Below are 18,235 nucleotides of genomic sequence, written 5' to 3'. Positions count from 1 at the left end.
CGGAGTCGTACATGGACAGTGCACTTTGTATACGTGTAGTAGCGTGTGCTTCCCTATGTGTATCCTAAATCCTGCGCTATACAGATATCTTGCAGTGTTTAAATTTAGTAGGGATCCATTAGCGGAGCTGAAAACACCAATGGGGGGGAAAAAATGCAGAATTGCGGTTTCTTCTTTATGTACCATCCGGTAACTAGTTGCAATGGTGGGAAACAGATCTCGAAATAGATTTTAGCTGACGCATCGAAATAGAAGTGGTCTAATTATAAAATAATGAATCTGCTTGGAGTCAATGACTGAAATGGCTGTAAAATTCAGACGGCTGCTTTTATCAATCTGCATTGCACTAGTGCTTTCAAAACTAGACATTTTTGATCTACCGAACACAATGGGCAAAACATAATAGTGTTGCCTTTTTTTTTTTTTAATGCTGGACAGCACCTTCTAAAATAAAAATGGATGTCTGGTATCTTTCAAAAACTGACACGTCGACGGTTTTTGAACCTTCTAAATCGCATTTTAAAGGGAAATCTGTCACCAGTGTTATACCTTTTATAAACAATGGCCCTCATCTTTTTAAAGCAGGTTAGTGGGGTTCTGACAACGCTTTTTACACCCTCTTGAGTGCTCTTGCATATCTCCCAAAGTTTATGCACGGTCCGGTCTGATGGGCAAATCTACCTCCAGCCCAAGTCCGCTCAAACACCACCTCTTGCACCTTCTACATCATTGTCGTTCACCTGCGCAGTTGAATCAGAGATCTGTGCAGGAGCCTAGGGCAAAGTCATGTAATGCACAGGTACTGGCTTCACATCTACGTCACCAGCTCCCCGGATTAGAAATAGGGCAAAGTGAGGAGTCACAGATTCCACTGTGCAGGTACGAGACTTCGGGCACAGAGTGGATGATGTAGGGGATGTCCTCCACGTCCATAATGATTAGAGACAGAATTTGAAGGGCCGCGGGCAGCATTGAACACAACCTGGAGACATCCATTAGACTGGCCTATGCAGTTTGCATACAGCACGGAACATGAATAAAACACTTTTGGAGATATGCAAAGGCACCTATGAGTGAATTAAGGGGTTGGAGTAACCCCATTCACATGATTTAAAAGGTGATGGGCATAGTTTATAAGGTATAAAACAGGTGACCGGTTCTTTTTCAAAGAGAACCCGTCATCAGGATTATCCATGTTAAACTAAAGATATGGCCATAATGGTGCTGGTATACTGATTTAATAGATACCTTTAGTGTGGAAATCCACAGCCTGGTTTCTGATAAATCATCACTAAGTTTTGTTTTCCTAATCTCCGTGCTTTGGGGCGGGACCGTGGTCAGGGTCTTTGGCTCTGCAACGGCTCCTTCGATGCCTCTGGTGCATTTATCTTCTTCCTAATGTACACTTCATGCCGCTGTGGGCAGCGCTTGCGCAGATTAATCTTGTGGCGGGCTTCTAGAAAATGGCACCAGTGGCAGCGCATGTGCAGATTTACATCTTGGCTCAATGAGGAGTTGAGATCTCATTCTGCACATGCACCGCTACCGACGCCATTTTAATGAGCACCACAGGAAGGTCGATCCGTGCATGCGCCGTCACCGATGACATTTTCCTGAAGAAAGCCACCGTATCAATCTGCGCCAGCGCAGCCCTCAGCTAGGACGGCACCAGCAAGAAAGTGAAATGATGAAGAAGAAAAATATACAAGCAGCAACAGAGGGGGTCGTGGCAGAGCCGAAGACCCTACCCCAGTCCCGCCCCTATGCATGAAGAGATTAACAAACCAAAACTTCTAATGATTTAACAAAAAACAGGCTGCGGATTTCTTCACTGAAGGTATCTATGAAATCGGTATACCAGCGCCATTATGGCCATATCTTTAGTTTAACATGGATAATCCTGATGACAGGTTCTCTTTAAGAACGGTTTCACGCATCACGATTTGTTTTCCACACATGGGAAGAACAGTCTGTGCGATGAGTTGTGTTTTGTTTTTTCACTCCAGCAGCTCCATTTTTGTTCCTAGTTTATTTTCACCATCCGATTTTCTCTTCACAAACGAAGAAAAAATATTCTTAGCTTTTCCTACCCATAAAACCGTAAAATAGCGACAGCACAGGGATGACATTTGTGTGCTATTTGATTTTATTTCCTTCACTGGGCAATTGATTTGTACATGAAAGTTTAATCCACAACACGGGTCAAAGTTGGGCGTCTTGGTTTTTTTTAAGGAGGGAGGAGTTTTCGGCCAACGAAAATAAAAAAAAAAAAGTGAAAAAGCACATTCATAGTAATTAATGTGTGATCCATCCGTAAAAATAAAATGGCACATGTACCAAAAACCTGATGTGTGAAAGACCCTCAGGCTTGGTTTTCTAGCTATTGCGTGTGGCTTAAACCATGTTCTGAGTAAGTGACGCTCTTGCTTCAAAAATCCGTCAGCTACGTGGTTTTGGCCACGTGTCGCAGTGTGGAAACCTAGCCTAAGCATCTCTTGTTAATAAAACAACCTGAGACTGTCTTGAAATCCAATTAATCGTAAGTGCAATTGCAAAAAACCATATACGTATACCCTGATTATTCCGAGTGGACAGCCTTTACCATCCCAACCTGTAAGTACATATTTGTAACCGCTCCTGGTAGTCTGCTGCTCCAGTTCTCTATGCATATGCAATAATTACAGCGCTATTATGACTAACCCATGGGAAAGTAATCTCAAATTAAGAATGCAAACATGGGTTCTCTCTAGATTCTGCATTCTGCCAGTATCTCATAATGCCACTAACCATGCAAAGCATTATTTGTTTCCCATTATGTGAGTAAATGGTACTTAACTGCAAGAAAGATCATTTTCCAGTGGCTGAAGCACATATTATTGGGAGACAGTGCATGAGAGGTAGTTCCTCTTAGTTCTTTCTACGTCTGCAAAGCTTATCCCTCCCTTTAATGTACCCCATGCCAACTGGCAGTCTTCCCACCTTGCCCTTTTCACGCATAATCCTCCACATACATCTCTCCTCACATTTTGGAAAGCCTGACATCATAGGCCACCATGGTAAAATTGTCCCAGCCATAAATTTTTTTCTCAGTTGGGTTGTAATCTACCATGCTGGCGTAGCCGTATTGATTCTGAAATGGGATGCTCAATTGCTTCTGGACACCAGTGTGAGTATCGAAAGCAAAACTGACAGTGGTGGTTGGAGAGGAATAGCTTGCGATGGTGTACAGCGTGCCACACACCATGAATGCATTGGCCATTGACTGCTTTCGAATTGTCGTGTTCCAGCTCTGCTTCACTTCCAAGGTTTTGGGCTCTAACTGAGATATAACTATAGACCCTTTAGCATTCTCTGTGCTATAGATTGCCCACAAACCCACCTCATCAACCGCCAGATCAATATCTGTATAGCCTCCCCAAGAATATGGGTATTTACCATGATATCCGGCGTCAACAAGTTCCTTCTGGATTGCGACTGTTTCTGTCCTGAAGTCATATTTTACAATTATTTTAGATTTTTTGCGTATATAATATAGTGAACCCTTGTATACCACAGCCCCGTTACTCTCCATGGAGCGAGGCACAACATACACCTTGGTAGGATAACCTTTTACTAATTGGTCAAGATTCTCATACTCAAAAACCTGCCGTATATCTGCCCCAACAGTATTTATTCTCCAAATGGTGTCCAAGGTAAAAGGAGATACTGGTTCTGGGTCTTTCATCCAAACTCCATATTTACCAGCAATATTATCTGCCTTTCGGTAAGTAGTAGGTTCTCCGACCCATGTAAGTTCACCACATCCTGGAAAAGAGATATATGTTAATTTATTTTCAAATCCGCTAAGTTTTTTTTATCTTTGTCTTTTGGCTTGAAAAGGCTAAAATGCCATATTTATCATATTTCGAATTTTTAAAATGATCCAATAAAGAGAACATATCTTGGAAATCAACTTTTTTTTTGTTATTTTCAAATCTTGTAATAAAAAATAATCTTGCATTTCCTATTAGTTTCAAATTCTTCTAGTTATGAGATTTGCAGAGAAACAATTTTGATGAGCCGTCCTCGATTATGATGACTGCCAGACTGACCTGTTGCCTAGGCATAATAAACATAACTACTTCGTAGCGTCTGCCAACAGAAATGAAACCTAATTCCTCATGTGTGCAGTAGCATTAATTAGCGAAGGCCAAATTTTTAATGGTCTTCTTGGAAAATGCATAATGGAACATTTAATGTAAGGTTGGTGTAATGCAATATTAGGGAGGTGCAATTATGTGTCCAAGCATTTTTCACAAATATTAAGTACGAAACAAATATACAGTATTTGTACCAGGTATCCCCATGGTCTCTGAGCCTTGACCCGTTGAATGACTTTCTGGAAACATTCTAGATGCAGGAAGTGCTGTAAGCTCTGATTTCAATTCTTGGTACCCCACCCCATCCGCGCCCCAGGGAGACACTAAAATATTAAAAAACATACCATTAGAAGTCTGTAAAAAACATTTAAAATGGAAAATTTTATGTAAAAACTGTATAATACATCTTATGTGACGACTTTAGGTCTATTTGAGAAAATTTAGTTATCACGTTATGTATTTATACCCCTTTAAACGATTGACTTTTTACATTTTTGGCCTGTGACTGGGCTAGGAGACATAATATGTACAAAAATTCCATCTTGTGTGAAACTGTCCTTGTGCAACATTTTCAGATTTTCCACACTGAATTTAAGGATGACCCATGTAAATATGGCATTGGCATGCTGTCATCTCAATTGACAATGTGTCACTGCACATAGCTCTTGTGGCTACAGTCCATTGTATACGCTCATGAGATATATGACTGGCAGTCAGTGCCAATTCTCACTTCCTCTCACTCAAGCAAAAATTGAAATACAAAAAAAAATCATTATTAAAAAATCAAAATATATTCTAAAAAGTAGAGTTGGTGCCATTCGATTGGCAGGACCAAGTCCATTGGCCATGGCAGGAATATGTGGCCACCAGATGGGAGTCCTTACAACCGCTTGTTACCTGATTGGCATGTACGGCTCTTCTTTTTATTAGCTGGTCTGGCGCCATTTGATCATTTTGGTGTGATGCACATGTGACATTGCGCCAAGCCGAGAAATCAAGAGATGAGCCGCAGATGCCCATCAGATAAGAGGCAGTTCTGAGGACAGAGGCCTCACATTGCTGCTTTGGCCAATGGACAGGGTACTGTAAATCAATTCATACAAACTCTACTAAAACATGTCTCAAACTTGAATTTATATATCCCTATGAGCTGTATTGTCTGATGCTTCATGTCCAACCCTCACTTATTATCACAGTAACTGTAATTTCCATTAATCAGCCATTATATACTATTTCCTTACCCCAACCCACTCACGGTTTATTGTCATAGAAATCATCCAATATTTGCGATTCCCCCATTATTATAGTAATAAATAACTTAGCTCTGCTTATCACATACTACTTACAGACAGTAATCAACCCTCCACCCATCTCACACAGCTGAAATTAGCGGCGATGCATCCACAGGCTCCTCTCGGGCAGCAGCTATGGGCATACGCTTGTTACACAGACAGGGCAGGTTGCACCCAGAATGTAATGTCTCATGGTCACTTGTATCTACTAGACTGTGATGCTGTAGTGCCAGCACCTGGCGGCAAGGTTTCTAGCTCCCCCGTTATTTTTTTTCTGGGTTGCAGGTTTTTGGTATCCTACAGACAGGAGGCTTCTCACCCCTCATTATATACTCACAGCATGTCTCTCAAAACATGTAACTCTACCCTTCCCCTCTTCAAAAAACCGCCTTCTCCACCCTCCTCACCTCACTACCTAACAATCCAAAACTACACTTTTCACTCCCTCCTCAGTCCTAAGGTACAGACCACAATCACCAACCTTAGCATTGATGACAATCTGGCCACTTATTTCAAAGAAAAAAAATGTACCATTTCTGACAGGAAATTGTCTCCCAGTCCCCTAATATCATGGATCCTCTTCTCTCCTGCACTTCATCAAGCTCACTTTCAGTCCTTGAATTAGTGACAGAAGAAGTTACCAGGCTCCTCACGTCTTATCGCCCAACTACCTGCACTAGTGACCCTATTTCCTCACACCTCCCCAAAACACTCTTTCTGGCTGTCACCACCCACCAAACTATAATATTTAACCTCTCTCTTTCATCTAATATTTTTCACTCCTGATGATGGCTGGACCATACACTACAAACACTTTTTTACCTTTAGTGCCTTCCGTGTTTCCTTATAGATTATAAGCTTGTGCGTAAGGCCCTCACTCCTCTTGTATTTGTTGAACTACTGTGGCATGTAAAAGTTTGGGCACCCCTGTTATTGTGAACAATTAAATATTAAATTATCTCTAAAAGGCTTAAAGTTAGATAACAAATACTGTATATATATATTTTCATCTTTTACATTTTAAAAATTGCAAAATGGACTGATGCAAACGTTTGGGCACCCTGTATGGTAAGCATCTAACAGCACCCCCTTTTCCAAGTATCACAGCTTGTAAACGATTTTTGTAGTGAGACAAGAGTCTTTTTAATTCTTATTTAATCCATTCTTCCTTGGAAAATTCTTCCAGGTCTGTGAGATTCCTGGCACGTCTGGCATGCTCTGCTATTTTGAATTCTAGTCACAGATTTTCAATGATGATCAAACCAGGGGACTGTGAGGGCCATTGTAAAACCTTCTGCTTTCGCCTTTTGAGGTTGTCTATTGTGGATTTTGACGTGTGTTTAGGATTATTATCCATTTGCAGAAACCAATCTGTTTTCAACTTCAGCTTTTTTACAGATGTTGTCATGTCTATTTTCAGAGTGCTAGGCATCTGCTTAGAAGAACCCATGGCTGCTGTTTTTTTGCACAAGATCACCTTGGTCAAAGTTATCAGAGCACACAAATCTTCAAGGGTGCCCAAACTTTTGCATTGGCCCATTTACTTTTTGTAATTTTTAAAATGTAAAAGATTAAAATATATGTATTTTTGTCTAAAATACAAAGGAAATGTGTCATATTTAATCTTAGACCTTTTAGAGATCATTTCATCCTCAACTTTAACTGTTAATATCAGTAATTTTGACCAGGGATGCCCCAACATTTACATGTCACTCACTGTATGTGTTACTCTTTAATGTCTGATGTTGTCTGTACATGTCCTCTCAGAATTATAAAGTACTGTGGAATATATTATCATTATTCTCACTCCTTCCTTATATACAAACTGCAGGTTTCTGACCAGTGGAGAACCGCCAATGGCAGGAAGCCACATGGCTTCTATGGGGCCCATGAGCTAGAGGGTCTGGTTCCAGCGTTGGCACAGGGCCCCTCCATCCGTCACCAAGGATCAACTTCTATAGGTATCCTGGATGCCGATACAGTTGTGAGGAGTGATGAAAAAGGGAGCATCAGCTGATGTTCCCTCCTCCATTCTCCCTCAGTAACTGATGTCTCAGCGCAATGGGCACAATGACGTCACTACATGGCGCCGGCTCCGCTGAGATGTGCGAGCTTTTCAGAGACTGGAAAAGTGAGGGAACAAGGAGAAGAGGTGAGTATTATTATTTTTATTTTTTTTTTAAATCAGTGAGTACATTAACGTGGCCATAATACTATATAGAAGACTATGGGGAGTGCAGAACTATGGGGAGTGCATTATACTGTATGGAATATGGAGAGTCTATTATGCTGTATGGAGGACTACAGGGAGTGCATTATACTGTATGGACTATGAGGAGTACACTATACTGTATAGTGGACTATAAGGAGTGCATTATACTGTATGGACTATGAGGAGGAGGACTATGGGGAGTGCATTATACTGTATGAAGGACTATCAGGAGTGCATTATACAGTATGGAAGACTATGGGGAGTGCATTATACTGTATGGATTATGAGAAGTGTATTATACTGTAAGGAGGACTATGGGGGCTGCATTATACTATTTGGAGGCTGCATTATACTATATAGAGGACTATTGGGGTCATTACACTGTATGGAGGACTGTGGGGAGTGCATTATACTATATAGAAGATTATGGAGCATGCATTATACTATATGGAGGACTATGAGGTGCAGTATACTAAATGGAGAACTATGGGGTGCAGTATACTAAATGGAGGACTATGAGGTGCAGTATAGTATATGGAGAATTTTAGGATGTAGTATGTGGTCCATTATACCAAACGGAGAGCTATGTGGGGGGCATTATAATATTTGGAGGGCTATGTGGGGGCCATTATACTTTATGCAAGCAGTTATACAGTGTGACGGTTTGTGTGGTATCCATCATACTGTGTGGGATCCATCATACTGTGTGGGCCATCATACTTTGTGGAGCACATTTGTTTGCATCATACTTTATGGGTGCAAAGAAAGGGAAATTTAGGGCTTCAGTGGGAGGAAATTACCTTGTAAAGGCTGCAAAGTTGTGAGATATGCTCTTCTGTGACCCAGCCGAAAATGAATTATTTTTTTTTGTTGGAGTGGACCCAACTAGAATTTCTGCTATGGGGCCCCATTATTTCTAGGTATGCCCCTGCTTCTGACTCCTCCATTTATATACAGACAACAGGTTTTTCACCCCCTCCTTATACACAGATAGCAGGTTTTTGTCCCCTCCTTATATACAGACAGCAGACTTTTCACACCCTCTTTATATACCAACTGCAAGCTTCTCACATCTCTGTTTATCAGCATTGGTAATGAGATTACAAATAATTCAGTTTTTTTACACAAATTGCTAATTAGAAGGTGACATTATCTACCCCACATCTGCTCTCCACATCTTCGGGGGATGTGAATAGCTCTGCCCCTGTCCACCAGCCTCTGCAGCCTCCTCCTGTGCTTGGCTCTCTATGGAGAAGATTCTGCTTTTCATGTTTCCATGCTCATCCACTCAGCAGCGACCTCTACACTAACAACTCTTACGATTGGCTCCCATATGCTATACTTTGATTGGCTGATGCTTTTACTCTCTTTCTCCTTTGCTGTGATTGGTGAATCATGGGACTGCCTTAGAGGTTCGTAGTTTGCACCGCACATGTTGCTGGCAGGTCCGGCAATGGCAGGGAGTCGGGGAGTTTTACAATCATTATGTGTGACACAAGCGGTATCCGCCAACACACAACATGGTGGCTGCTGCCGCACCACCACGCACTGCATATTTACCTACAGTTTAGTGCAGACTCAGTGTCCACTTTGCCTTATTGATGATAAACAACATCTAGATTTACTTACATTCAGAGGGTCCACCTTTGCCTTGTGCTGAGGATGTCCTGCCAGATCCTCCATGACTATCAGTGACATATGGTGCTGAAAAATGGAACAATTGCAAAGAATTAGCACAATGGCTGAATAACATCATGACATGGTCTATTTAATGAGTGTTGAGAAAGCTCGCAACAAGTTGTTCTAAGCCCGATCGCTCCATCTTCTGGGACCATTGTCTAGCATTATTTGAGCAGAGAAGAGGAACTTGGACATACTTGCTTGAGAGGACAACTATGGTAATTCATGTATAGAATAAAGGCCACCAGAGAAATGAACAGAATGTTTTTGGTGAGCTTACTCCTATATTTTCAGGTCTATTTATAAAGAAAAATTTTGGCATGCTGCATTTTATGCCATACAAAGATGGGAGATATTCTCTTTTGGAGCTTCAAGGAACCATGCACATGGACCCTAAGGGCTCAATCAGACCTCCATTTTTCACGCAAGAGTTCTATTCCTGTTTTTCACGGACAAAGCTGTTTTTTACAGCCAACGCAGCCATTCTCGTGTCCGATTTGTTTTGGTGTGGACCAAGTGTTTAGCATAAAATCACTGAAACATGTCTGATATTGATCCGAGTATTGGCTAAAAATCATCAAGTCCATGGGTGAGTATAGAAATCGGACAGCAACTGTATCCTATGCCTGTGCTGTCCATTTTTCACATAGTGCCAGATAGCAAAAGGCAGAAAAACTTTTTTTTTGACCCAAGAAAAACATAAAACTCAGATGAGACTGTGATAACACTGTATTGAAAATCTCATAAAACACTGATCAAAGTCAGTGATGAAACTGAGACTGTTTTGCTCGTACGTGAAAACAAGGGACATATGAATGATCCCTAATGAAGTAGTTGCATCACAAGTCTGTGATCATCAATCTAGCTAAACTTTAAGGTCATGTTACTGTAACTCGTCATCTGGAAAATATATTACATAACCAAAGAAAATAAAACCAACAGAAATTGACGATGTTTTATTAGAAAAAAAGCTGTTACATTCTTGATAGGATATTTGGCATAAAAACGATATATCTGGCGTCAGTCAGATGGCCGTCCTAATACCATTACATTTTTATAAGTAGGGTTTTCAATGAGCCGCTGACACTCTGCTCCTCGGGGACTTGGCCACTTATCACCAAAGACTATAAATTCTTTGCTGACACTAGATCTGATTATCTCTTTAGGCATGTCCTGTGTCATGTTACCTAATGAATATGTTGTCACCTGAAAAAGACTGAAGATCAGGTCATGATCTTTTCCACGTAACCTGAAGGGTTAATCAATGGGGTTTATTTACAGGACGGCATGGCTCAGACTAAAACCTGGTGAATGTCAAGTTCTCTGTGCTACTATGTGTCATCCACACACATAGTAGACAAGCACATGGAGCTGGACACAAGGCCCAGCAACACTGACTTTTGTAATCATGACAGGCCCAATTTTTAATATGGCGGTTTGGACCCTGCCTAAGTGGTAAGCATTGCCAGTTTAAAAGGATATTATTAAGTTTAAAAGTTATCCTCTATCCAAAGGATAAGGGAAAGGGAAAACTTTGTGATCACTGGAGGTTGGAATGACGTTGCCCACATCAATCCTGAGAAATGGGACTCTGAAGAGCCCCGGCTGAATGGAGGAGAGGTCGTTTATAAGCACTACAACTCCATTCATTCTTAAAGGGTATCCGTCAGCAGGTTTTTGCTATGTAATCTGAAGACAGCATGCCGTAGGTGTTAAAACAAAGATTTTAGTAATGCCTCTCTAATCAAGCTCAAAGGTTTTGTTTGCTTACAATGATTGTTTTAGCACCAGTAGCTTATCAATTCTGTGCCTAGCTGGTTGTGTGATCCCTGGTCAGACACGCCCCCTGCTGTGATAAGCAGCTCACTGTCTATTAACTTTGCACAGAGAGTCTGGTGTGGGTGGGGTTAGCTTTCTCAGCTCTGCTTCATTGCTGAATCTGAAAACTCTAATTGTGTCAGAAAGGCACAACCCAGTAAGTTAAGTGTTACCTCGTTGGATTCAGCTACTCTTTGCCTACATCAGACTGCTCTCCGATGGGATAGCAAAAACCTGCTGACAGATTACCTTTAATGGGAGCGCCAGGAGATTATTGAGTGCAACACTCGGCTAATCTTCAGTGCTCCTATTGGAATGCATGGAGAGGCAGTACGCATGATTGACCCCCTCAGAGCCCCATTTCTCAGGAGTGCTGGGAACCAAGGCATTCAGACTCTCAGCAATTGGAAAATGATCCACTATACTTTGGATATGAGATAACGTTCAGACTTGAGACCACTTTAAGCAGCGTTTCGCTGGATTGAAAAATGTACTTTTTCTCAAAATCCGCTCCCCTATTGTATGTAGGTATTGAATGGTAACAAGCTCGGTCACTTTCACATGAATTGGACTGAGCTGCAATACCAGACACAGCTTATGGACAGAAGTGATGCTGTTACTGGAGGAAAAAACTCTAACTGTATAGCCAGAAAATCGTTCATGTCAGTTAATAAATCATATTAGAATTGATAGCAATGTGGAAGACAGTAGGAAAGCCTTGTTTTACAAAGAATAGAGGCTACAATGAAGAAGGAAAGATGCCATCTCTTCTTCATCCAACGCATATGTCAGCAGCTAAATATGATCCAGATGTCTACTGATTTGGCACATGAAATCGTAAATGTTAATAAGATAATTGCATTTTATAGTGCTCACTTGTGGTATCACAGATTATGTGTTATTTGTTTGACCCCAGCACTTTTGAGTGTGCTGCTTTATTAAGTCTTAAATCCTATCCATATTCTTAGCACACTCAGTGTCCTTTCATTTCTCCAAAACAGCTTCAACATAATAAAATATTTGTTTATTAGATTCTCATTAAAATTAACAAGCAGTAAAGTTATATTAGTCTAGAATAAATTACGGCTAGGGTAGGTGCACACAGGCGTTTATATCGGGCGAGTGCTCTCAGTGGCTTTCATGGATAGCACTCTTACCCATATTATTCTATGGAGCCATGCACATGCCTGAATTTTTCCTCAGACCGAGTGGTAGAGGAAAGAAAACCGATTTTGTCCAATTTTCACCCAAGCAATGCAAGTGTATGGGACCGTGGAAAACATTGAACCCCAATCGGATGACATCCAAGTGTGGTCCAATTTAGCGCGGCCTGATTTCCACTGACTGACTGGAAAAGGTGGAGACATTTTTTTCTCTCCATCTATGAGAAAAACTGATCCCACTCTGATCAAACTCTGATAATCAGACCATTTTCTCAGACAGAGAGGAAAACAGTCATGTGCACCTACTCTAAGCCTAAGTTCACACACGCATGTATACTACTGTTCATTTTACATACAGAAAAAGCGCATATTTTTCATCTAATTTTTTATACATCAGCAGCAATAGTTAAAGTTTACAAGATCAAATACAGTGTTCTATGTTAAAGAATTGAAATGTATCTGTAAAACTCGGGTACTATAGGGTTGATCCATGTGGGATTTACTTTTTTTTTGCCCAACCATAGAATTGAATAAGTGAATCTCATCCAAAAAGTGGAAGAGACTAGAGACTGTGATTTTTTTTATTTTTGCAAGGACATTTTGAAAAAAAAGCAGTCATCTGAACAGCCCAATTGAATAACATTGGTCAGAGCACTGTCAATTACTTTTTATGGCAAAAATATGCTTGTGTGAACTTAGCCTTATAGCAATTTCTGCATGACTCTAAGACTCACCTTGTCTTGGAGATATTGGCTGCTCTCTATTCCTAGATGTCTCAGCAACTTGAGGACACTGTCTTTGCTGCAACTTTTCCAGCCTCTCGGTCAACCTCTGTTTTTCCTCTGCCAAAGAAGACTTCTCCTTCAAGAGGTCTGAATAAGCTATCTCCAGACTTCCCCTCTGACTTTCCCATTCATCCTTTTCCAGCGTCAGCCGTTGCACTTCTATTTGAGCATCCGCAAAAGATTGGGGTGAAGAAGCTGATCGTCCAGTTCCTTCAACTCCCAATAACCGGTTCACCACCTTCTCCAATAAGCTCAGCCTAATTTTCAAAGCATCTGTATCTTGTTTGATGGCTGTGTTTTCACGTTGAAGTTCACCAATTGCTGTCATTGCTTCTCCAGGTTCTGCACAGGTGCCTTCCTTTGGGCTGGGGACCGTGAATGTGTAGGTGCATTGTCCTTGACGATCATTCGCTCTTCGGAGTTGGGGACTTCCTTGGGCCAAACTAAACAGAAGTGATACCAGAATAGCAAGGATAAGACGCCCCATTGTACAGCACTGTGTCCTGCCGATCTGCTCAGAAATGTTAAAAATAAGTCTCTAAAAAAAGTTCAGACTCACAGACAAATATCCCAATGAAGATCTGCTGCTCTAAACTAAGTTAAACTATTGCAATCTGCTGTGTATTGGGAAGCTCACCTCAACCTCTCCTTTATACACTGAGGATGGATGACGGATGGTGTGGGGGCGTGACGAAAAAGGGGGATAGATAAAATGACAGGAATCTTCCAGACTCCCGTGTCTGAACTGTGGAGTGACACCATGCCTGGAGCCAGCTCATATTGCAGCCTCTTGCTGTTTGGGAGTTTGCTGCTCTCAAGAAAGCTAAATCATCATGAAAACAGCCTGTTCTGAGGTTGTTGACAGAGCAAAGCAGGAGTTAAGTTACTAAAAGCCTCAGATATCATTCATCGGGAATTATTAATAATAGTAGTAGCCGAAGCAAACTGCTTTGAGTAGTTTGTATGAATAATTTGGATTTACCGTATTTGTATTTATATATCAGTACTTTTTTCATGAAGGACTTTTTTTTATTTTAACTAACATTGGTCATTTTGTAGTAATTTTTAGAGGAAAAAAAATAAATAAATTTGAGTTCCAGCTCCTAAGGAGCTGGAACTCAAATTTTTTTTTTTTTCTCTGATGATCAACTCGTTTTCCTGCAACGGAGTTCCGTGCACCTGCGGTGGTTACTGGTGAGCTGGCTACTAACTTGTTTTCTGTTGTAGTAATTTTTAGACCTTTATGGTCCCCTTTTTTTCCAAAATGAGACTACTTATTTCCTATACCTGTCCTAAAGTTACTCTACGATTGGAAACACCAATGACTGAATCCTGTTTTCTGATATTATCAGCAATTATAAGCTTAGTATCAGAGTTTAGTATCATGAAAAATGTTCTTCTTCATTGATTCAAACCCTAAATGGGTTGTCCAGCCTTAAGATAAAAATGTTGTAAGCAGCTTATAATGTTATCAGCAAAAAAAAAAGTAATGCTCGACATAGTAATCTCCTATGGTTCTGGTTCCCTGGTTGTAAAGTTTTTCAAGCCACCGTTTCTTTTTAATTTTTTTGTTTTGTTTTGAGGAAGAGAAAAAATTGACGCTGGAAAAAACATCAATTCCATTGTCACTTCCAATCTTCTATTTGGCAACATACTGAGTGTTTTTAGGTTTGTTTTCCTATTAATATTTGACTGTAACGCTGATTTTAGGTGACAAGCTAAATATATATTGAGCAATATTTATAATTTTAGCAATGGATTCGGCTACTGTTGTGGCACCATTAGAAAAAAAATGAGAAGCCCTAATTTTACAATGCAATGCGATTCCTTAAATATAGACTTAAAAAATCGCCAACCTTGTTATGACCGGTGCAGGCCTGTAGGTCCCTACATAACTTCTACATTCGGTGTTCTGTGAATCATGCTCCTGCCCCTTAGGAACAGCAATTGGCATAACACAGTATTTCAGTATTACCCAAAGCCTTCCTTTCATTATTACTAACTTTACATTATACTTTCTTTACAGTGGTGAAATTTATTTTTTAGGAAGGAGTCAATGACCCCCAGGATTTTAGCTAATGTTTCGATATTAGATTGTAGAGTCTAGAAAGAGTCTAGAAAGTAATATTTCATCAGCCATTAAGCTACATTGGAAGAGTTTCTGAGCTCAGTGATTGGCCGTCATGTGCGCTACAGCCGTGATGTCACCTCCAGGGTCATAATAAGTGACCAAGCCAATGATAAAGATGCCAGCGGCGTTTTCAGCCAAACTTGCGTCCACGGACACATATTCATCTGAAATGTATTGCAGCATAGAGAGCTACCAGAGGATATTATTACAAGGGCCCATACATCTAACCAACAAGATGGAAGGCTCCCAAGTACAAGTTTTATACTGGGACCACTGCAGCCTATACACAAAGACCGGAGGAGCAGAGAGGCAGTGCTTGACCTACAGAAGAACACTGTTTATTTTTTATTCTAACACTAGCACATGCTGATAGGCTTAAGAAACTTATTGAAAAAGTATGATTTCTGGTATCTGCCCCTCAGATCCATTTCTTGTGCATTATTACACTTAATGTAAGCTTTTCGGTAAAGACCCTTGATGAAGCAGGGCGAAACATGCGATAGAGTGGAGGGACACAAGGCCTGACTTATATTTACAGCAGCCGCTATGTACAACAAAGTACTGCTTCTACTTGCTATTGTTACTATTATTTGTTTGTACCTTATGTCTTATCACTATTGATGAGCTAAAATGATATATATGGGTTTGAGTAGTTGGAGATTGTAGAACTTGTTTCGCTTGCCCCTTCCTTTTTACCCACTGTATATGATTTGAATAGTCCTATTTAGTGTTTCATTCTGTAACGCACCTAGTGCTTTTAATGTTTTGGCTCTATGAAAACTTAATAAAACACATTTTTTAATGGATTTGTTTGTGTTGCCTACTTTATGCCCTAGGTTATGCTCTTTATCTGTCGCTAGGCATTTGTTTGTATCACTGCTGTTAAATTGCAGTCCTGCACATGATATTGACTATAACATTGTAAATGTTGCTGATTTATTATAATCTATGATAGCCATGTGCGAAAAAGGGTTTATGAGAATTGCACTTAGATGCATGTTACTTTTAGCATAGCATTATTATAGCATTAGATGGAGCTGTAAGGGTATTGCTCCACTTTTTCAAATCTAGCCAGGGAAAGCGATTGTTAAAAAAATGAATAAAATCTTACTTATCCATGTGAACCTATGCTATTCCAGCTCTGCTGCAAGTGATGACTTTCCATCAATTAGAGAACTCTGCAGTCAATCAATGGCCTGAGTTGTCATGTGATGGAAAGGATCATTACTTCCGGTCTAAGTCAAGACCACCAGAAGGGCAGCACTAGATTGCCAGGGGTCCATTTAAGTAAGAAACACTCATTCCTTACTTTTTTATTTTTTTTAAGCCCCTTTCTCTGGTTTGTTTTGAAAGGATGTTGTGGAAACCCCCTTCAAGACAATTATCACAATCTACTGGAATTTCCAATGTAGAATGTATAATTCTTTTAAGAGTTGTATTTTTTGGAAAATACTGGAAAAAATATTCTTTTTTCCACAACTATATTTTGGCTGAAAATGTAAACTTTACTTGAATTTACTTTTTTAACTTGACGTATTTCTTCTGGCATCAGAATCTTCAGCTAGTCCAATACATACACTGGCATTAAAAGTGGCAAAAATCCTGCATTGGAAAAATGTAAGACGCCAATTGGTATGTCAGTCACATGTCAACATTGTGTAACCTTTTCATCCTTCAGTGTTAGTCTATTAAACCCACAGATTTTGAATTTCATGAGGGTTTTTTTACAATTATTTATTAAGGCACTTTTTAAAGTTGAGATATCTATTGATTTGCCACCACATCAAAAGTGTAAATACGGGCCTCATAAAAACCACACAAATTGCATACGTAGTTTGATAATTTTGTGTATTTTTAGACTCTCTAGTCTAAGTTTACCATCACAATTAGTTGCCTTATTTTGGTCCAATAACACACTAATTTTTGAGGCAATAAAAATTTAGGCCACGTAAAAAAATTTTAAGCAAACCATGATCCATTTCTATTAAGCCACTGCAAATTGTTGGATAAAGTGTCAGGGTATCTAGAAGGAATATAGAGCGCACATAGGATCTTATCCGAGATAAAGGGAATATTCGTGAGAGATAATATAAATTCACTCACCTATTATGGTTGTGTGAGGCACAACCACTGCACTTAGCATTGGCGGCTGCTGCAGGCCCCGATGTGATGATCCTTTGCTAGGTGAAGAGAATGGGGCATCAGACTGCGCTGCTCGCCTGTCAGGAGGACGTCCAGAGAAGTCCTAGTAGATGTAATAGAGAATAGATTTTATTTCAAAATAAAGTCTATTCTCCATTACATCTACTAGGACTTCTCTGGTACATTATCCTGACAGGCGAGCAGCGCAGTCTGATGCCCCATTCTCTTCACCTAGCAAAGGAAAAAGTGTCAAAAGCACATAATAAATGTGGTAGAAACCATGTAAGGGTATGTGCACATGTTGCGGATTCCACTGCGGATCTTTCCACGTGGATTCTGCAGAATCCGCAGGTAAAATGGCCTGTGCTTTACCTGCGGATCCCCTGCAGGTTTTCTGCTGATTTTGTGCAGATTTTGTGTGGATTTCGCCTGCATTTTTACTCCTGCGGATTCCTATAATGGAATAGGTGTAAAACACTGCGGATTCCACACAAAGAATTTACATGCTGCGGAAAATAAACCGCTGCGTTTCCGCGAGGAATTTTACTCAGCATGTGCACAGCGGATTTTGTTTTCCATAGGTTTACATGCTACTGTACACCGCATGGAAAACGGCTGCGGATCCGCAGCCAAATCCGCAACGTGTGCACATACCCCAAGTCAGGTTTTTTTGGCACAAATTAACAGAATTATAGCAGATTTAATTAATACATCTCTCCTACTGTGGTGTTTTATACTTTCCTATTGACTTACAGTCAACATCTGGCGGCAACATTTTTTGTTGAAAACAGGCAAGAAAAAAAAAATGACTAAAAGAAGTGCTGCATTTTTCCAAAAATGCTGAGTGTGTGAAACCACCTGCCACCACATTCC

At 40.3% G+C, this 18,235-nt stretch overlaps 1 protein-coding gene across 1 annotated transcript; it reads right to left on the bottom strand.

Annotated features, from left to right (window-relative positions):
• Window positions 1-573: 573 nt before the first annotated feature.
• Window positions 574-13,715, bottom strand: MYOC (myocilin). The gene is made up of 4 exons (XM_077277735.1): window positions 13,039-13,715; window positions 9,273-9,347; window positions 4,334-4,462; window positions 574-3,804 (listed from the first exon to the last, which is right to left on the bottom strand). The coding sequence occupies exons 1-4, from the start codon at window positions 13,574-13,576 to the stop codon at window positions 3,020-3,022; spliced, it is 1,527 nt and encodes a 508-aa protein (XP_077133850.1). The 5' UTR covers window positions 13,577-13,715; the 3' UTR covers window positions 574-3,019.
• Between the last annotated feature and the right edge of the window lie 4,520 nt (window positions 13,716-18,235).

Source organism: Ranitomeya variabilis, chromosome 8 (assembly GCF_051348905.1).
Source record: "Ranitomeya variabilis isolate aRanVar5 chromosome 8, aRanVar5.hap1, whole genome shotgun sequence".
In the NCBI taxonomy this organism is placed as follows: domain Eukaryota; kingdom Metazoa; phylum Chordata; class Amphibia; order Anura; family Dendrobatidae; genus Ranitomeya; species Ranitomeya variabilis.
This window is presented reverse-complemented; position numbering and strand designations above follow the sequence as displayed.

Coding starts and splice junctions, on each gene's coding strand:
- MYOC (XM_077277735.1), bottom strand. CDS start 13,576: ATGGGGCGTCTTATCCTTGCTATTCTGGTATCACTTCTGTTTAGTTTG. Junction 9,348..13,038: donor GCCAATATCTCCAAGACAAG/GTGAGTCTTAGA, acceptor TCCATTTTTCAG/CACCATATGTCACTGATAGT. Junction 3,805..4,333: donor AGAGACCATGGGGATACCTG/GTACAAATACTG, acceptor TCTCTTTTCCAG/GATGTGGTGAACTTACATGG.